At 43.6% G+C, this 18,552-nt stretch overlaps 3 protein-coding genes across 4 annotated transcripts; 1 reads left to right on the top strand and 2 right to left on the bottom strand.

The window, feature by feature from the left end:
• Positions 1 to 2,660: 2,660 nt before the first annotated feature.
• Positions 2,661 to 4,326, top strand: gja12.2 (gap junction protein alpha 12.2). Of its 2 annotated transcripts, none has more exons than XM_066676643.1 (2): positions 2,661 to 2,778; positions 3,120 to 4,326. In XM_066676643.1, exon 2 carries the CDS (start codon positions 3,133 to 3,135, stop codon positions 3,871 to 3,873), a length of 741 nt encoding a protein of 246 aa, XP_066532740.1. In that variant the 5' UTR covers positions 2,661 to 2,778; positions 3,120 to 3,132; the 3' UTR covers positions 3,874 to 4,326. The 2 variants fall into 2 exon arrangements, with proteins under 2 accessions (XP_066532740.1, XP_066532741.1); XM_066676644.1 differs by having other exon boundaries at positions 2,685 to 2,778; positions 3,125 to 4,326.
• A 6,079-nt stretch (positions 4,327 to 10,405) lies between these two features.
• gja12.1 (gap junction protein, alpha 12.1) lies at positions 10,406 to 13,321 on the bottom strand. Its single transcript, XM_066676494.1, has 2 exons — positions 13,182 to 13,321; positions 10,406 to 11,729 (listed from the first exon to the last, which is right to left on the bottom strand). Exon 2 carries the CDS (start codon positions 11,696 to 11,698, stop codon positions 10,955 to 10,957), a length of 744 nt encoding a protein of 247 aa, XP_066532591.1. The 5' UTR covers positions 11,699 to 11,729; positions 13,182 to 13,321; the 3' UTR covers positions 10,406 to 10,954.
• Positions 13,322 to 15,091: 1,770 nt separating this feature from the next.
• Positions 15,092 to 17,506, bottom strand: gja13.1 (gap junction protein alpha 13.1). The gene is made up of 2 exons (XM_066676626.1): positions 17,427 to 17,506; positions 15,092 to 16,118 (listed from the first exon to the last, which is right to left on the bottom strand). The coding sequence occupies exon 2, from the start codon at positions 16,093 to 16,095 to the stop codon at positions 15,226 to 15,228; it is 870 nt and encodes a 289-aa protein (XP_066532723.1). The 5' UTR covers positions 16,096 to 16,118; positions 17,427 to 17,506; the 3' UTR covers positions 15,092 to 15,225.
• Positions 17,507 to 18,552: the final 1,046 nt, after the last annotated feature.

The following is an 18,552-nucleotide window of genomic DNA, read 5'->3' as shown; positions in this document are numbered from 1 at the left end:
CATCTTCATGAAATCACTTGTATTTTTATGTTTCATCGACATATCTGAAATCTGATGTTTTTTACAGTGTATAGGAATGTCTCATCTTCACTGAGAAGTACAGTTGTGATCAGACTGAAGTCTCTGCACAGCTCTTTGGTAAAGCACACTGCATACAGCTGTACATCAACTATACCTCCGTTTTCAAGCTCAATGTATCGTTTAATACCTCATAACTCACAAAGAGCCACAGAAGCTGATGTAAAGAAAATCTCTGAGAAGACATGGAGGTCATTGCCCTGTATTTTTATATACTTATTTGTTTATATATTCATTCATTCATCTTCTGTAAGCTCTTCATCTCAATCCACGGTGGGTCTGGAGCATATCTGGTATCACTGGGCGCAAGGCAGGAACAGACCCAGTTTCATCACCACTTCTACTCACTTGCTAGGACTCCACAAGCTTGTCTCCTCTGAGGCACGTGAAGAAAGCCACTGCCTCTTTTCAAACTGTGTCTAAATGGACCAAACACAGGACCGGAAAGCTGTTTTTTTTTCTCAACTCCTGAGGTCCAGTAAGAATTGGCAGTGATGGAAATGAGATAAAAAAAAAACATCAGGACGCTGAGATATGGGACTATCAGTCAGGAAAACAAGACCTCTGATGACCCAGGTCAAAAGTTACTGGACACTGACTGTGGGTGTGTTAAGACTGCGAAGCTGGGGGGGGCTGTGTTTGGTCTGGTTTCTAATAAATTAACTCTGGCTCTCAACACTTCTGTATGTCACAATATGAAAAAAACCCTATAGGGGAAGTGGTGATGACTAAAATGTGAAAAGTGATGGAAAAAGAGGGAACAGTGAAATAAGTGTGAGTTATAGATTCTACTGGAAACAAAAGGGTGTGGTTAATTCCTCTGTGACTTCCAGTTTGTCTTATTTTTTATCAAAGATTTCATTTGAAACTGGAAAATAAATAATAAATTGCACAATTGAATTTGGCCCATAGCTGAAATCTTATGCCCCCTAATGGCCATTCCACCATCTGAATCAGGGGTGTCAAACCAAATCCTCAAAGGGCCAGTGTGGGTCCAGGTTTTCCTTTCTACCAGGCAGCAGCCCCACGATTACTGAGAGCCAAGATCTATTGATTAAAAACAGGTGGAATGAGGTGTCGCATCTGCACCCACATCAACTCTCCATGGATTTGGATTGACAGCCCTGGTCTGAATGAAAAACGACTTTAATAAATGATGTTTCACATTAACACACTGTTACAACTCTGTGCCTGAAATGTTGAGACTGTGTTGAGCTGCTAAGGAGCAATGAGGATTGAAATGGGAGAAATTGAGGCCTATACATGAGATTAGACGCACAAGAATGCAGCAGAGGGCTCTCTGAAATGAGTCAGACATGATATTAATTAACTCATTCATTCATTCATTCATTCATTCATTCATTTATTATCCATTCATCCCAATCAGGGCTGCGTCGGGTCCAACCCAGAATCTTTGGGCACTGGGCTCAAACATGACATGCCTAAGGTACATTACTGACAATACACATTTGTACAGTTCTTAAATGGGGCTTGTGCATATTAACATATGTATCTGGAGTCCACCAACACACACACTGTGAAACAAGAGCACTTAGGGAGCCCATGGAAAACTCTGTGGTCTTGCTTAACAGTGTGTGTGATGGTGGACCCCAGATTATTTTTCTCTTTAGATTGGAATTCATTTACTGAGCTCCTAATGTTATAATAAATCCTTAACTCTTAAGGAATGGTTCTTCAAAGGTTCTTTCTATTTAGAACCATGAGTTCTTTATAGATTGAGGGACATGGGGCATGGGACATGTAAATGGTTCTGTACAGTATACAGTACCAAAACTGGTTCATCCACTGTAATAAGTCCAACATCACAGTAGAAGAACACTTATTGGTGCTGAATAGAACCATTTTCAGAAAGTTTCTGTGTACTGTAGAACCACATGCAACACATTCTCCATCAGTCGGAACCTTCTTTGTAAAACTACATGTCTGAAGTATGATATTTCACTCCAGTGTATCCAAGTGATGTCTACACCATGTGACTAAATAATAAAAAGGGTTCTTTGAGGGTTCTGAATTAAAAGCAATGGCTGTATAGGACCATGAGTTGTACTAGAACCTTCTGCATGATTTAAAGGTCCTTCAAGTTGATGGACAATATGTGTGTACATGGTTCAGTGTAGCTGTATAAAAACTTGTGCTGTATAAAACCACAAACTGCACATTCTCAATAAACCTGAGGAAACAATTGACGATGCAGATGCTTCTATATGGAACGCATGGTTCTAGATAAAGCCATTGCCTTTACTAAAGATCCCTCTTTCTCAGAGTGTCATGGAAAAAAGTCAAATGAAGTGGCTGTATTAGGTTCCTTTCTGAACAGTGGACATGTGAGTTAGATGACTGTGGAAGTGTGTGGACACTGTTCGAGGTTACGGTCCTAAAGACAGTTTTGCAGAACAAGCTCATGGAGATTAAAGTGTGACACTCTGTGTGAAAAAGTGTGGAGGGGGATGACTACGTGTTCTCTTACTGTGTTGCACAATGATTCTCTGAGCTCAGGCGGCAGTGGGTGGACCTCTCTCGTTTTGATGATGCGCCTATAGGATGGAATTATAAAGTTGGTGACCCAAGAGTGATTCAATGGGAACAGTTTAGAGACATTATCTCCAGTATCAGCACTCGACTGTTGGATTGGCTTCAACTATACGGCACATACCAGGCAAAAAATACGGCACATACCATGTAAGACGCCTTACACTTTTACTGAGCGTGGTATTTAAAGATGGATGTGTGTTTTACTTGGACAGACATTGACTAGTTTTATCATCAGTTACTTTCAGAGTTTAACAGCAGGTATGGTCTTTAACTGATAATGTGTATTTATTATTATGGTTTAGTTTAACTATAACTTACATTTACATTCATTTTACTGTAGCAACAGGTTGGTTTCTTTAATATAATGACTTTCTAAAATAAGACTAAAAACTTGCAAAGAATACGGGTGAAAGGTTCACAAGTCAGCATTCTGCTACTTTGTCTTTGACTTCCCCTTCTCTCCTAACCATCCCTTCCTCTGTCGACAGTGCAGTGTAGACCATGGGAGATTGGGGATTTCTCTCCAAACTTCTGGACAAGGTGCAGTCCCACTCCACCAGCATTGGGAAGGTGTGGATGACTGTGCTCTTGATCTTCAGGATCACTGTCCTCGGAGCTGGAGTGGATAAGGTGTGGGGTGACGAGCAGTCAGCCATGGTGTGTAACATCAACACGCCTGGTTGTAAGAACGTGTGCTACGACAACCATTTCCCGATCTCCCACATTCGCTTCTGGGTCCTCCAGGTCCTCTTCGTGTCCTTGCCCACCCTGGTCTACCTGGGCTACGTCCTACACGTCATCCACAAAGAGGACAAGCTGAGGCAGAAGCTCCAGAACCAGGCTGAGAAGAAAGGGCTGAAGCTGCCCAAATACACAGACGACAACGGGAAGCTTCGCTACAAAGGCAACCTCTTGTGCGTCTACATAGCCTGCATATGCGTGACCATCTTGTTTGAGGCGGGTTTCATCGTGGCCCAGTACCTCCTGTATGGCTTCATGATGGTCCCTCGAATCACCTGTGAGGGTGACCCCTGTCCCGTACACAAAGTTGAATGCTTCATGTCCCGTCCCACGGAGAAGACCATCTTCATCCTCTTCATGCTGGTGGTGGCCTGTGTGTCTCTGCTCTTGAACATAGCGGAGATCTTTTACCTGATGGGTCGAACTACTGCGTTCAGGAGGCATCGAGCGGTCAGTCCTCCTATTGACCATAAATTGATCACCAATGACCCATTTTGCTGAACTGTGCTGGTCTTAAACTCTTAAAAAGAAAGCGTCTTAAAGGTTTCTCCTTTTGGACGATTTTCATTTATTTTACTACCCATCTATTGAGATGTACCTTAAAAAACCAAACATGGTCCATATGACCGCTCCAAATAAGCCGTTGTGGCATCCTTGTTTTTTAAGAGTGTACTCCATTGTAAATACTAATTTCTTGGAAGGATTAAAGGCATGTTGATTGAACTCCACACTGAAGGAGTACTGTACTGTAAAGTCATGCACTACTGCTGTTCTTAAAGAAGATCCCAGACATTCCTGTCAGTGTTTTTTAATAAAGTCTAAATACACTTTTGATTGTTTCTTACGCACTAAACTAGATGATACTGAATGGATGACATGTTCTTATTTCTGCTCAGATTTCATGTTTTCTGAAGAGGTCAGAGCACAAGTTTATTGCATTTATTCATAATAAAGAAATACAATATGCTTTTTATGCAATTTTGTTGGGCTGGAATTCATTTACAAACTCATTTACGAAATCAATCACACACCTTATATGTGTGTATATATAACATAAAAAATACAATATGTAAAAATAATATATATATATTTATTTTGAAAATATATGAACCATTATTATTTTTTTATAATTATTTTTAAATATTTAAAAAAAAAAAAAAAAAAAAAAAAAAATATATATATATATATATATATATAAAGCAAAAATACATATATAAAAATATATAAATAAAAAATACATATATGAAATAATAAATAAATAATGGTTCATATATTTTCACAATTTTGAGAAATGAGGGCCATTGCTCCCTTTTTGAGCTCCACAGACCACACAGGAGCACTTTGTAGTTCTACAGTTATAGACTGTGTTAGCTCACCTTCACCCTGTCCTTCAGTGTTAAGGACCCCCACAGAGCAGGCATTCTTTGAATTGGGTGGTGGATCATTCTGTGACACTGTGGTGGTGGTGGTGTGTTAGTACAAGTGGACGAGACACAACAGTGCTAGAGTCTGTAACTGTAGAACTACCAAGTGCTCCTGTGTGGTCAGTGGAGCTGAGAGAATGAACAGTAAATTTACTAGCACTGATGTTCCCACATTTCACTTATTATCTAGACCCCCATTCAAGCTTTAACAGTTACAGTTCTCTAGATAGCAGTCTTCCAAACCACTAGAAGGTAGCAAGTTACCAGGAGCCACCAATCTGTTAATGCAGTAATGTTCCTCTGCATGTACCGAGAGCCCCTGGACAGCTGTGTGCATGTGTAAGCTACAACTAGAAGTGGAATGGACTAAGACTGGAAAACCTTTCTGATATAACAGATTCGGGACATGGTGCACTCCTACCTCTTTATACACACCACCTCATGGATGTGTATTAGCCTTTGTTTGGACCCCTGTCTGTTGTGATGCCTCTATGTTTTAAGTCACTCTTAATAGTGACCTTCTACTGCGCTTTCCACTTTAGACCCAGTCTTACAGTGGACAATATTCTCTACAAAGTATTCAGCAGGTAAAATAGCACAGAGGCTAGCTGAAGTGAACATTTGTAGCTCACGGTCCCGTCATCAAAAGTAATCAAAGCACATGTTTACTATGTTTCTTTCATATCACAAGACATCACATGATGAGGAGTCATTTTCCTGTGGTTCTGTTTTGCTCACAGATGATATCCTAATCTGTTATCTTTAGCTATTTGTGCCTTTGTGTTTGTCAAAATGAAGAGAGCAACACTGACAAACACCTACACCAGGGCTACTCCCCAATAGGTCTGTGGGTTAAACCTTTGGCCCTCCACCAACATTTCCACAGTGGGTTTGTGTCCTCGAATTACACACGTGAAATTCCTTATTTTTCACCACTACTGCTAGAAAACAAGTGATCTTCTGATGTGAAACTGCTGAGACAAAATGCAGGAGCGTTAACAGCGTTGATTGCTGGCCTCACACTCAGCCACGTCCATTTCACCAGGCTAAAGCTGTTCCTCAGTATGCGTTCTTGTGTGTTCTTACGTTCTCGTGTTCTTGGGAAACGTCAACAATCACAGCCCAAGTGCTGTTCTGTTTAAAAGTCCACATCTAGCCAAGTACAGTCTAAAATACAGACCCGGCTGTGTTCTTGCTCGGCCCGTATTATCAAGGATGCACTGGGACGAGACTTCTTCAGACTTCAGAGAGTCAGATATCCCAGAATGCATTTCACACCAACCTCGGCGCGCTTTTTTCTCGCCACAGAGACAGTGACTCCTCAAATACGTTGGCGTTCCGATTTCAGAACGACAATCCAGAAAGTCTAACTCACCAAGTTTGTACAACCAAGTACAGCAGTTCGAACTTTGTATTGAGAACCAGCCAGAAATGCAAAAACCCAGTGTGACTGGGGCTTAATGCTACTGGTGCCAAAAACAAAAAAAGCAAACCAACCTATGAGCACTGCTCCAAATTCAGGTCTCTTGTTTCAACCCACTGCTGTCAGTTCTCTCATTGAATGGTGAGTAAAATCAAATAACTGTAGGTAGTTAGTCCTATTTACATACACTTAATAATACTCATAATCATCGTAATAATAACATGATTACCGCAATAAACACTCTTGGCACACTGGCCACACTCTTGGCACTCCTGGAACACTGACCACACTCTTGGCACACTGGCCACACTCTTGGCACACTGGCCACACTCTTGGCACACTGACCACACTCTTGGCACTCTTGGCACACTGGCCACACTCTTGGCACACTGACCACACTCTTGGCACTCTTGGCACACTGACCACACTCTTGGCACTCTTGGCACACTGGCCACACTCTTAGCACTCTTGGCACACTGACCACACTCTTGGCACACTGACCACACTCTTGGCACTCTTGGCACACTAACCACACTCTTGGCACACTGACCACACTCTTGGCACACTGGCCACACTCTTGGCACTCTTGGCACACTGGCCACACTCTTGGCACTCTTGGCACACTGACCACACTCTTGGCACTCTTGGCACACTGGCCACACTCTTAGCACTCTTGGCACACTGACCACACTCTTGGCACACTGGCCACACTCTTGGCACACTGACCACACTCTTGGCACTCTTGGCACACTGGCCACACTCTTAGCACTCTTGGCACACTGACCACACTCTTGGCACACTGGCCACACTCTTGGCACTCTTGGCACACTGGCCACACTCTTGGCATTCTTGGCACACTGACCACACTTTTGGCACTCTTGGCACACTGGCCACACTCTTAGCACTCTTGGCACACTGACCACACTCTTGGCACACTGACCACACTCTTGGCACTCTTGGCACACTGGCCACACTCTTGGCACTCTTGGCACACTGACCACACTCTTGGCACACTGGCCACACTCTTAGCACTCTTGGCACACTGACCACAATCTTGGCACACTGACCACACTCTTAGCACTCTTGGCACACTGGCCACACTCTTGGAACACTTGGCACACTGGCCACACTCTTAGCACTCTTGGCACACTGACCACACTCTTGGCACACTGACCACACTCTTGGCACTCTTGGCACACTGGCCACACTCTTAGCACTCTTGGCACACTGACCACACTCTTGGCACTCTTGGCACACTGGCCACACTCTTGGCACTCTTGGCACACTGGCCACACTCTTAGCACTCTTGGCACACTGGCCACACTCTTGGCACACTGGCCACACTCTTGGCACACTTGGCACACTGGCCCTTGCCTTTGCAATGTTGGTTGTATGTGGCCCTTGAGGAAAAGTAATTGGGGACCCCTGACCTACACACAGTGTGGAGCAGAGGACAGAAAAAAAATATCATTTCGCAAATGTAAGACCTGCATTCAGTGACGTCTTTAAGAAGTTGTGGAAAAAAAAGTGAATTTCAATGCAGCAACAAAGACAGTAGTTCCTTTTCCAACGCCCAACCCTGTCTACAGGGAAACAGCTGTATAATTGTATTTCAAAATTCAGACATTCCCCTCCTCCCTGTCATTCTCTGGTAAATGTTGCATAGTATTAAAAATGACCATTGTTATTTTATTGAACAAATAATAAACCATAAAAATGAAATAGTTTAACAGTGGTGAGAAAAAAGGTAAAGTAGAGGTACATTATTGGTCTCTACAAACAGTGGAGTGTATCTTTAAAGGTACAGCAGTGGTGTTAAAGTCCAGTTGTGTTCCCTAAAGGTTCATTCTATTCTCTTCTCCAGAAGGAGAGGGGGATCTCTTATAAAAGAACAGAATAAAAGTCCTCGAGATGAAATGAGGCGAATTAACACACTTTCACATCTACAGTTAATATAGAATAAGGCACAGTTACGTTCCCTAAGTAAAGGCACTGAATATGTCCCACTGAGGGTACCACCACAGGGAGAGTTTTTCTGAAAGTGATGGTCACTGCATTCGTTATGAGCTCCATCAGGGAAAAGCGCTGCAGAAGCATGTGGTGGATTTGTTCTGATACTGTATTCAAATATTCCTGTGAGTTATGGCTTAGATGATTTAAAGCTGGTGAGTATGCGATGGTGTATTTAGTGCATTAATGCTTTAATTTTTATAAATAAATATTACTTTTGTGCTTTACCTGGAACTGAATATAAATCACATAATAGTGAGAACATAAACATATAACTTAGAAGAAACCTAGAGCTCATAAACCATCTTTTTAAGGTTCTTTGATTAGTAAATCCCTTAGAATGTGCCCCCAGCATCACTAGATAAGACGCCGCACCCACCAGGTGTCACTGTGGAGCAGTGAAGGACATTATCAACTACTCAGTGTGAAAGGAACTGTGGGCCTCTGGAGCTTAATCTCACCAAACACAATACCAAGAATCAGCTGGATGCGTATAAAGCACCTGAGCTGTGAAGCAGTGGAACTGTGTTCTCTGGAGTGATGGAGCTCCAACCGGTGCCTTTGGGAACCTTTCCAGAACTTAACCTCTAACATATGTCCCCTGTTTAAATAAAGCTCTGGCTCTTTGCTGTTAAATCATCACAGATATTATCCTATATTTAGTCTAAAGCCTTCCCAGAAGAATAGGGGCTGCTGTATCAGCACAGGGCTGGGATGAGTCAGGGTATCGTCCGTCACGTACACTTCGTTCACAGGATGCTCGTCTACTCTTAGTTCCTCGCATTAAGAAAAACACTGCAGGAGGAAGAGCCTTTTCTCACAAAGCTCTTCATCTCTAGAATAGCCTCTGGTTACTGTTCAGGGTTAAAAACCTACATTTTCACACAATCTTATGGGTAATCACTCACTTTCAGGTTACTCCTTCTCTGTTGGTGTTAGAGCTGGCTTTCATATTATCACTACTTTGTATTGACCCGGTCATATGACCATAGCCACAGCGTTTTTAGTTAGCTTTCTGGTAACCACCAACACATTGTCTGTTGCTGGGTTCTCTTTCCTGACCCATGGAACAGTTTTGCCCGTGCTTTATCATGAACCTACTAACTTCTGTATTTTTATTTGTTCCCTTTGTCTGGTTTTCTTTCTCCTGTCTCTCTCATGCTTTGAGATGTCCTGCTGTTCTCCAGGTGTTGCCCTGATCCAGCCCCTGACCCTGTGTGTCCTGTACAAGATCCTGGCCTTGTCTCACCTACAGTACCACGCTTGGCCATGCTGTTTTATCTCAAATTAACTCTGCACCTATTTTAACTCCCACAGAATCCCTGATCACCTCCTCCTTCCTCAGACTCATACATCACTAATATTCTACAGTCACATTACTGTAACCCCTTCATCTGTCATCCGTTCACTTTTACTTCTGTTCTGTTCTCTTGTGTGTCTCCGGTGTCGACCCGAGGAGGATGGGTTCTCCGTATGAGTCTTGGTTCCTTCCAAGGTTTCTTCCTCGTGTGCTGAGGGAGTTTTTCCTTGTCACTGTTGCCCCTGGCTCGCTCATAGGAGGCTTGGACCTGGATCTCTGTAAAGATTCTTTGTGACGACTTTCTGTTGTGAAAAGCGCTATATAAATAAACTTTGATTGATTTATTGATTGATTGAAAGTGGGATGGGTCAGGGTGGGATGAGTGAAGGTGCGATGGGTCAGGGTGGGATGGGTTGAGGTGGGATGGGATGAGTTGGAGTGGGATGGGTCAATGTGGGATGGGTCGGGGTGGGATAGGTCAGGTTGGAATGAGTGAAGGTGGGATGGGTCGGGGCGGGATGAGTGAAAGTGGGATAGGTCTTGGTGGGATGAGTCGGAGTGGGATGGGTCGAGATGGAATGGGTTGATGGGATGAGTGAAGATGGGAAGAGTCTGGGTGGGATGAGTAAAGACGGGATGAGTCAGGGTGGAATAAATGAAGGTGGGATGAGTCAGGGTGGGATAAGTGAAGGTGGGATGAGTCAGGGCGGGATAAGTGAATGTGGGATGAGTCAGGGTGGGATGGGTAAAGGTTGGATGGGTTGATGGGATGAGTAACGATGGGGTGGGTTGTGTGAATATGGGTGATTTAAACACTGAGGTCATTTGCAGTTTTATAACGACAAAGGAGGCAAGTAAGTGTTAAAACTATGCTTTATTAAAAATGAATGAATAAATCTATAGGTGTAATATTCATACACAGGATTAACACTTATATTTATAAAATACAGCAGTTCCCATTAGTCTCACAACGTAAACTTAAACCCAAGCCCGAAGAAAGAAGAACAAATCATAGGAAAAGAGGAAACGTATGAATGTTCTTATCCCTCCTTCTTCCTCACAGTGTATAGATATATTCTCTCCGACACAGAAAGATGCACTTGGATGTAAACATGAGGCTGAAGGCCAAGCGGTGATTAAAAGGGGGGCAAACCTTAATATTCCTTTCCACACAATGCTTCTACCTTAATTTCATAATTAAAATGTTAAAACAGTCACAACTCAACCGTCTCTGTCCAAATCTTTACAGAGGAGGGGAATTTATACCAAATATAAATTTGGCCTTTTCTAGACGTCCATTCAGTGTGAACGTTGAACTCAATGCAAAGGGAGCATGGAGAACAAGGACAAACGGAGGTACGAGGTTTTCGCACGACACAGATGGTGTATGGATGGAGTTAATGTAGTTGAGCCAAGGTTATTCTATCAGGCTTTACTACTGCCTTCATTCACAGGAAGATACAACTGCCTCTGCTTTAAGCTCAGCTTGGCGTGATGCTTCTTGGACCTGTAGCCAATCAGGTAGAAGATCTCCATAATGTTCAGAAGCAGGGACACACAGGACACCGTCAACATGAAGATGATGAAGACGGTTTTCTCCGTAGGCCGGGACATGAAGCACTCTACGGTGTAGGGACACGGGTATCGAGTGCATTCGATTTTGGGCACCATCACGAATCCGTACAGATAATACTGACCGGCGATGAACCCCGCCTCCAGCAGGATCTTGACCACCACACTCGTCATGTAACTGGCCAACAAGCCTCCCTTGATGTCGATCTTCCCCGTTTCGTCTGTGTATTTGGGTCGTTTGAGTCCGAGCTGTGCCGACTGAGCTTTGAGATGCTCCCTCTGCTTCTTCTCCTTGTGGATGATGTGGAGAACGTGACCCAGGTACATGAGCGTCGGGGTAGCCACGAAGATGATCTGGAGGGTCCAGAAGCGGATGTGGGATATTGGGAAAGCGTGGTCGTAGCAGACGTTGGTACAACCCGGCTGTTTGGTGTTGCAGACCATTTTGGACTGTTCGTCACCCCACACTTTCTCCGCTCCAGCGCCGAGGACCATGATTCTGAAGACGAAAAGAACGGTCATCCACACCTTCCCAATGACCGTGGAGTGGGACTGCACCTTGTCCAGCAGCTTGGAGAGAAAGCCCCATTCCCCCATGTTTGTGTCTGGCTTTTTTTTTAAGAATTATCTGGAGGAAAAGACATGGAAGAGTCAGCGTTAATAACAACAGTACTGTCAACAAATGTGAGGAACTACAACTCAGTGTTTTATGTTATAACTATGCTATGACTCTACGATGTAAAATCTAAGTGTGCCTTGAAAAACAGATAGGAGTCAGACACTGAAAAATGAGGAGGACATCCCACTCTCACTACATTGTTAATATCTAGGCCCTATACAACAGTTAGTTTATTTGATTAATTTTATGGATATATTGACGATAAAGTTATTTTTGTCATTGCTTTATATTCGAATGCGTAACAGTTACACGTTCAATAAAGAGCCTTTGAAGGACAGTTGTTTTCCCTGAAGCAACTAAAATGTTTCAGCTAATGATCATGAAGACAGTAACCTTCAGGAACCTTGTAAATTATCTTCAGGGGTTTTATGTGAGAGTTTATCATTTCTGCCACTAGCACCCACCCATGGCAATTCCTTCAGGCTCCACTAGGGGGCATGCACCACAGTTTGAATTCATCTGCGTTATGTAAATATTCCTCTAAATCTAAAAAAATGCCTTTACACTCTTTCACACCTCATTCATAGGAGTGTTTTCCTAATTGTTGTTTGTTTGTTTGTTTTTGTTTTGGGTTTGTTCTTTTTTTATTTTTCCAGAGCTTTCGAGTCCGCATTCTGGGCTCCTTTTGGGGAACAACTAAGTGGTAAAACGTAACTGGATTGTCTCTAGAGTTAAAAACCCTAAAACCACTCAGTTCTTAAAAGAGCCAAGGTTTTATTTTAGATTTAATTTCATTTACTTCATGAATAAACACCTCAGTGGCCTCTTCTGTTGGCTGTACTTGAAATGTGCTCTTCACAGAAGAAGGGTCCAAGGTCCAGAACGTTTTGAGAGAAAACACGGACAACTTCTGTCACTACGACCAACTTTTCATGTCGTGTTAAATACGACAGCGTTCCCTTCTATACACTCAGCTTCTGAAATGTAACCCATCCATGGCCTATGGTTCCTCTCTGATGGTCTGCTAAAGTGATCTGTAGGAGGTCAACAATCCACACATGGATTTGAACTCACAATATTTTCCTGAAGCATGATTCGTTTATTTATTGATGAATGTTATCCGTTTAAAATGAAGATCTGCAATTCTAAAAAAAAATAATCTACACACTCTTACAGAAAATGCCTCTCAGAAAATGTGCAGTAAGAAAATAAGCCCTGATCTGGTACAGATTCCAGCAAAGATACGAGAACAACCAACTTTCTCTCATTTTTCTAACACAGTTTACACTGAAGAATGAAAGGGTGAGGCTTTTTTAAATGGTAACAATTCATAATCCAGTAAAAGCTCCATAACTGGGTCTCTCTATAATTCATTTAAATGGATCATACTTTAAAGATTTGCCTTGAAATCCTGTCAAAAATCAGATGTTTAGATTGAAGTTTATCTCAACGTTGTCTTACCTTTGAAGAGGTTTAAGCCGAAACAGAACGCCAGTGGAATCCAGTGATAAAGTGCCTCAGACTGAGCACCCACACTGAACTTTAGTTTCCCTGGAGTTTCGCAATCGTCCCGTCACGTAGCTCTCCACTAGACGCCGTACGTCACCTGTGTGGAAGAACTGGGTAAAGTCAGGTAGAATGGTCAAAAATCAATCATTAATCACAGGACGTGGTCTGGGACATGTGACAACTGACGGGAATCACTACAACCACCTGGACCCTCTCTCACCCTCTCCACACCAGAGAACAGAAGAAAAATAGAGCAGTCTTCACTAAAGGTGTGTGAAGAAACCTTCTCACCTTCCAGTGTGGATCAATCAATAACAACAACACTGTGTACCCACTGTGTCACTCGGGACCACCTCCATAGCCCCACTGCCGGGACAATTCTCCACGGGACACAGCGGCTGATGGTACTTTCACCTTAGGGTTTCACCCAGGGTTTTGTTCCAGTGACAGTGATGTGATCACCAGTTCACCAGGAGGCACATAGTGCATTCTCTATGGTTCATGGAGGAACAAAGAGACAGACAAGTGTTTACAAGCAAACCCAGTGTAAACACACTCGCCAAACATTTTTCACTGTGTCCCTGAAAGGAATGTTATGATGAACACATGACCCGACCTCCTGGGATTGTGTATTTTTGAATCTTTATTGTTGGGAGGGGCACTGAGCTGCTTTGAAATCACTGACTGTGGCTTCTTCATCTTTCAAATTCAAAAAAGGCAAAATGTGATGAACGTGAGGAACATGCTTTTACTGTCATTGGACAATGTACAACCACAGTTCTCCTCCACATTTAACTCTTCCACAGCAGTGTACACACACTCTCTGTACTGACATAGAGGCAGGGAGCACACACACACACACACACACACACACACACACAAAACTACCCCAGTCTTTTAATACAGAGTTTAATGACAGTGGATATGTCTCAGGATATGATTCATCCTCCTGGGCCCTGATCCCCAATTCTGACAGTTTCACACACTCACCCAGTCACTCACACACTCACACCTGTGGACAGTGTCACACACTCACCCAGTCACTCACACACTCACACCTGTGGACAGTGTCACACATTCACCCAGTCACTCTCACACTCACCCAGTCACTCACACACTCACACCTGTGGACAGTGTCACACACTCACCCAGTCACTCACACACTCACACCTGTGGACAGTGTCACACACTCACCCAGTCACTCACACACTCACACCTGTGGACAGTGTCACACACTCACCCAGTCACTCACACACTCACACCTGTGGACAGTTTCACACATTCACCCAGTCACTCTCACACTCACCCAGTCACTCACACACTCACACCTGTGGACAGTGTCACACACTCACCCAGTCACTCACACACTCACACCTGTGGACAGTGTCACACACTCACCCAGTCACTCACACACTCACACCTGTGGACAGTTTCACACACTCACCCAGTCACTCACACATTCACCCAGTCACTCACACACTCACACCTGTGGACAGTGTCACACACTCACCCAGTCACTCACACTTTTACCCAGTCACTCACACACTCACACCTATGGGCAGTGTCACACACTCACCCAGTCACTCACTCACCCTGTCACTAACATACTCACTCAGTCACTTACATACTAACCTTGTCACTCACTCACTCAATTACTCACTCACTCACTCACAGCTGTGGACACACTGTGTCACACAGACCCTTGGATACTAGGACACTAATGTAGGCTTGTGGTCTGATAGTTGAGGGAGCCCTGGCTGTTGGTGTGTAGTTCACGTGTTGGTGTATGCAGTGAAAACAAGAGCACAGTCAGATACACAGTCATAGTTTAGTTTACTTGTCATTTTAAGAAAATACAACAGTGCAAAAGTTTTAATTCACAGCCCGTCCCCCACAAACAAAACAAAACAATATCAAAGGAAGAACCTCAGCTCCTGCCATTTGTCCAGAGAAGATCAACACATTCAAACACCAAGTCCCTCAGACACGACTGAACCTAGTGTTCCTGTAACAGCTGCTTGTCCTCCTTGGCTCCATCCAGCCTCACGCTGATGTCCTGTTTGCTCTCGTACTCCATGTTCAGCTTGTTTTGGTTCAGAGGGTCTTCGGGCCCAGCTCTGGGCTGCCACGTGAAGGACAGAGTGGCTGGGTTTTCTGGCGAAGTGTTGTTTGGCAAGTCTCGCTTCCTGGCACGACATCTGACTCTTGTGCAGAGCAAGTAGAAGACCTCGATGACGGTCAGCAGCAGAGAAATGCAGGCCACCACCAGCATGAAGATGATGAAGATGGTCTTCTCCGTGGGCCTGGACATGAAGCACTCGACGGTGTACGGGCAGGGCTTTTTGGAGCAGGCGAACTGGGGGATCATGATGAAGCCGTACAGATAATACTGCCCCACAATGAAGGCCAGCTCAAAGATGATCTTAAAGAAGAGCTGGGTCAGGTAGCTCCCCAGGAGGTTCCCCTTGATCCGGACGTGGCCTTTGTCATCTGTGTATTTGGGCTTCTTGAGCATCGTGTTGTCCCGCTGCCGCTTGATCTTCTCCCGCAGCTTGTTCTCTTTGTGGATGACGAGGAAGGCGTGGCCCAGGTACACCAGGGTCGGAGTGGACACGAAGATGATCTGCATCACCCAGAAGCGGATATGGCTGATGGGGAACTTCCAGTCGTAGCAGACGTTCTCGCAACCGGGTTGCATCGTGTTACACACCAGGTTGGACTGCTCGTCCCCCCACACACTCTCAGCTCCGGCCCCCAGGACCAGGATCCTGAAGATGAAGAGCACGCTCATCCAGATCTTCCCAATCACCGTGGAGTGGGACTGAACCTTGTCCAGTAAACTCGAGAGGAAGCCCCAGTCTCCCATTCTCACCGCTCCTCAGGGTTAATCTACGAGAGAGAGAGAGAGAGAGAGAGAGAGAGAGAGAGAGAGAGAGAGAGAGAGAGAGAGAGCTGTAGGTTCAGTATATCTCCATCATGCTGTATTTACACAGTTGGTCCATTTCTATCGGTCCACCTCCTGTGAGATGTTAACAGAGTGCCAAGAGCAGCCGACGTGTTCAAATGGTGTGTAAAAGTGAAACTCAGAAAAGCCAGAGGCGCATGATTTACTTTGGACACAGACAATAAAAACCCAATGTTTGTAAATTGTGAACTCAATCACGGTTTGATGAAACTGAACGTCTTGTACGTCCTCACGTCCTCGTATGGTTCAGAATGTCACATGTCCCCCATGACGTCCCCTGAAAAGGCCATGTGTCTGTACACGTCGTGCAGATCCTTAACTAAGAAGTCAGTATTTACACCTGTGACCTGCACCTGATCATTCATTTGTAAAAGGTTTGTATTAACTCCGTGACATCAACCGCTGGTGATCATTTCTGCTCAGTCACTGTCCAAATAATCCTGTCTCTCCAACACTAACTTCACAGGAGGTGGCGATGGACTTGGCTTTTCTTGTTTGTCCCCTGATCTGTTCTTCTACATACTTCCAACTGCCCCTGTGCCAGTCCCCTCAGCACCTTTAGTTAGGGAACATGACTGTACTTTATTTTCTAACAACTGTAGATTTTAAAATTGTGTTGATTTAATTCCCCCACTTCACCTCCAGGACTTTTATTATGTTCTTTTATTTTACACCATTCTTTAATGAAAGAAAAGGGTGTAAAGAACCTTTAGGTGAAGACATCTGGACTTTAAAACTACTGTTTGTACCTTCAGTGACCAATAACAGACATCTACCGTACCTTCGCTTCTGAGAGTGTAGAAAGCATGTCTTAATCATAATCACATTTTCATAATCCATTGAAACGTTCTTGTAGAGTCCAGAGTTACAGTCTGTTGCTCTAAATCATCGTTATATACAACATTTTAACAGTTCAGAACCAACAAACAAACAAACAAAAAGAGAAAACCGTTTGTTTCAGTGTAATTCAATGATCTCAGCTACTCACTGTACTCAAGGTAGTTCTCCTATCACTCTTATTAATCAGCAGAAATCACAAAGTGTTTGACGTTACTACAGGTCTCTTACTGTTCAGACGAACCGTCTAAAACATTAAACACAAGGCACCATCTTTGTCTGCTACAAGATGAAGATGAAGGTAATGACCCCACTCTTCTAATTACTATCAATCCCTTCTTATGAACTAAAGCAGTAATCCCAGCAATAACCCACAGTTTGTTTACCCAGCTCACCTTCAGAAAGGTGCCAAAACGGCGCTGACTTCCTTTCAAAACTGCTCCAGAAACCAACTGATAGCTAACCACAGTTGAACCTTGAGTTCTTGGCCTCCCAGAGGTTGTGTAATCAATTTTTCAAAGTGGCAAACTGTCACGTTGTCGGAGGATCAGCGAATGGCACCGGGACCAGTGTAGAGCACCCTCTCGGAGGGGGACGGTGTATTAATGATTGACAGATCAGAACATGAACCATGCTCTTTACGATGCTCCATCCTCCACTCCTTCACAGCCCTCACATATTCGTGGGAGAAGGAAAGCACTTAAGGACAAACACACGTATAAACACACTGTCCGTTCGATATTTCTGTTAGAGTGGCAGTGTGTATGTGTGTGTGTGGGGGGGAATTATAAACCCATATTAATTCCTTTATTAAGCCTTAATAACCTAGTCTTTGGGGGTTCAGTGGTTGATTATTGTTAACAGCTGTGAACTATGAGTGTTTAATTCCAGAGAACAGCCGTTACCTGAGCCCTGAGTCTATGTTTCTATGGAATGTGTTTACGACTGGACTCCAGACGCTGATAATTAGCTCACAGTTCATTACTAACTTTGCTGTAATAAGCAGCTTTTCTTTGCACCATGTGACTGACCTATCATTCCAGTGCAGACAAGTTATGAGAATGTAAACTCCACTTGACACGACTGGTTACATTAACAGCTTCTTATGTAAAACCGTGTACTAGAACTAACATTAATTTGCCATTCATTTGACTATTTCACATTAGTTACAATGTAATAAAGTAGTTATGAGCAGTTAACTACAAGCTGTTGGCTTACTAAGGCTTTATAATATCTCTAACTGTGGCACATGTCCGCAGGTGTGTGTGTGAGACTGGGTGAGTGTGTGAAATTGGCCTGAAATGAGAGTGATTCAGTGAGTGTGTGACACTTAATGAATGAATGAATTAATGACTCAATAATTGAATCAATTTATTATTGTAACATCAACTTGTGTTTATTGATTCAGCAGAGGAAAAAAAACATTTAAACACTTTAGGAGTTCTCAACCCACACATACACACACACACACACCACTCAGTTCGGTGAGTATTTACACAACCTGACCTTGTGAAATGGCTG

The sequence above is a fragment of the Hoplias malabaricus genome, chromosome 7 (genome assembly GCF_029633855.1).
Source record: "Hoplias malabaricus isolate fHopMal1 chromosome 7, fHopMal1.hap1, whole genome shotgun sequence".
NCBI classification, from domain to species: domain Eukaryota; kingdom Metazoa; phylum Chordata; class Actinopteri; order Characiformes; family Erythrinidae; genus Hoplias; species Hoplias malabaricus.
This window is presented reverse-complemented; position numbering and strand designations above follow the sequence as displayed.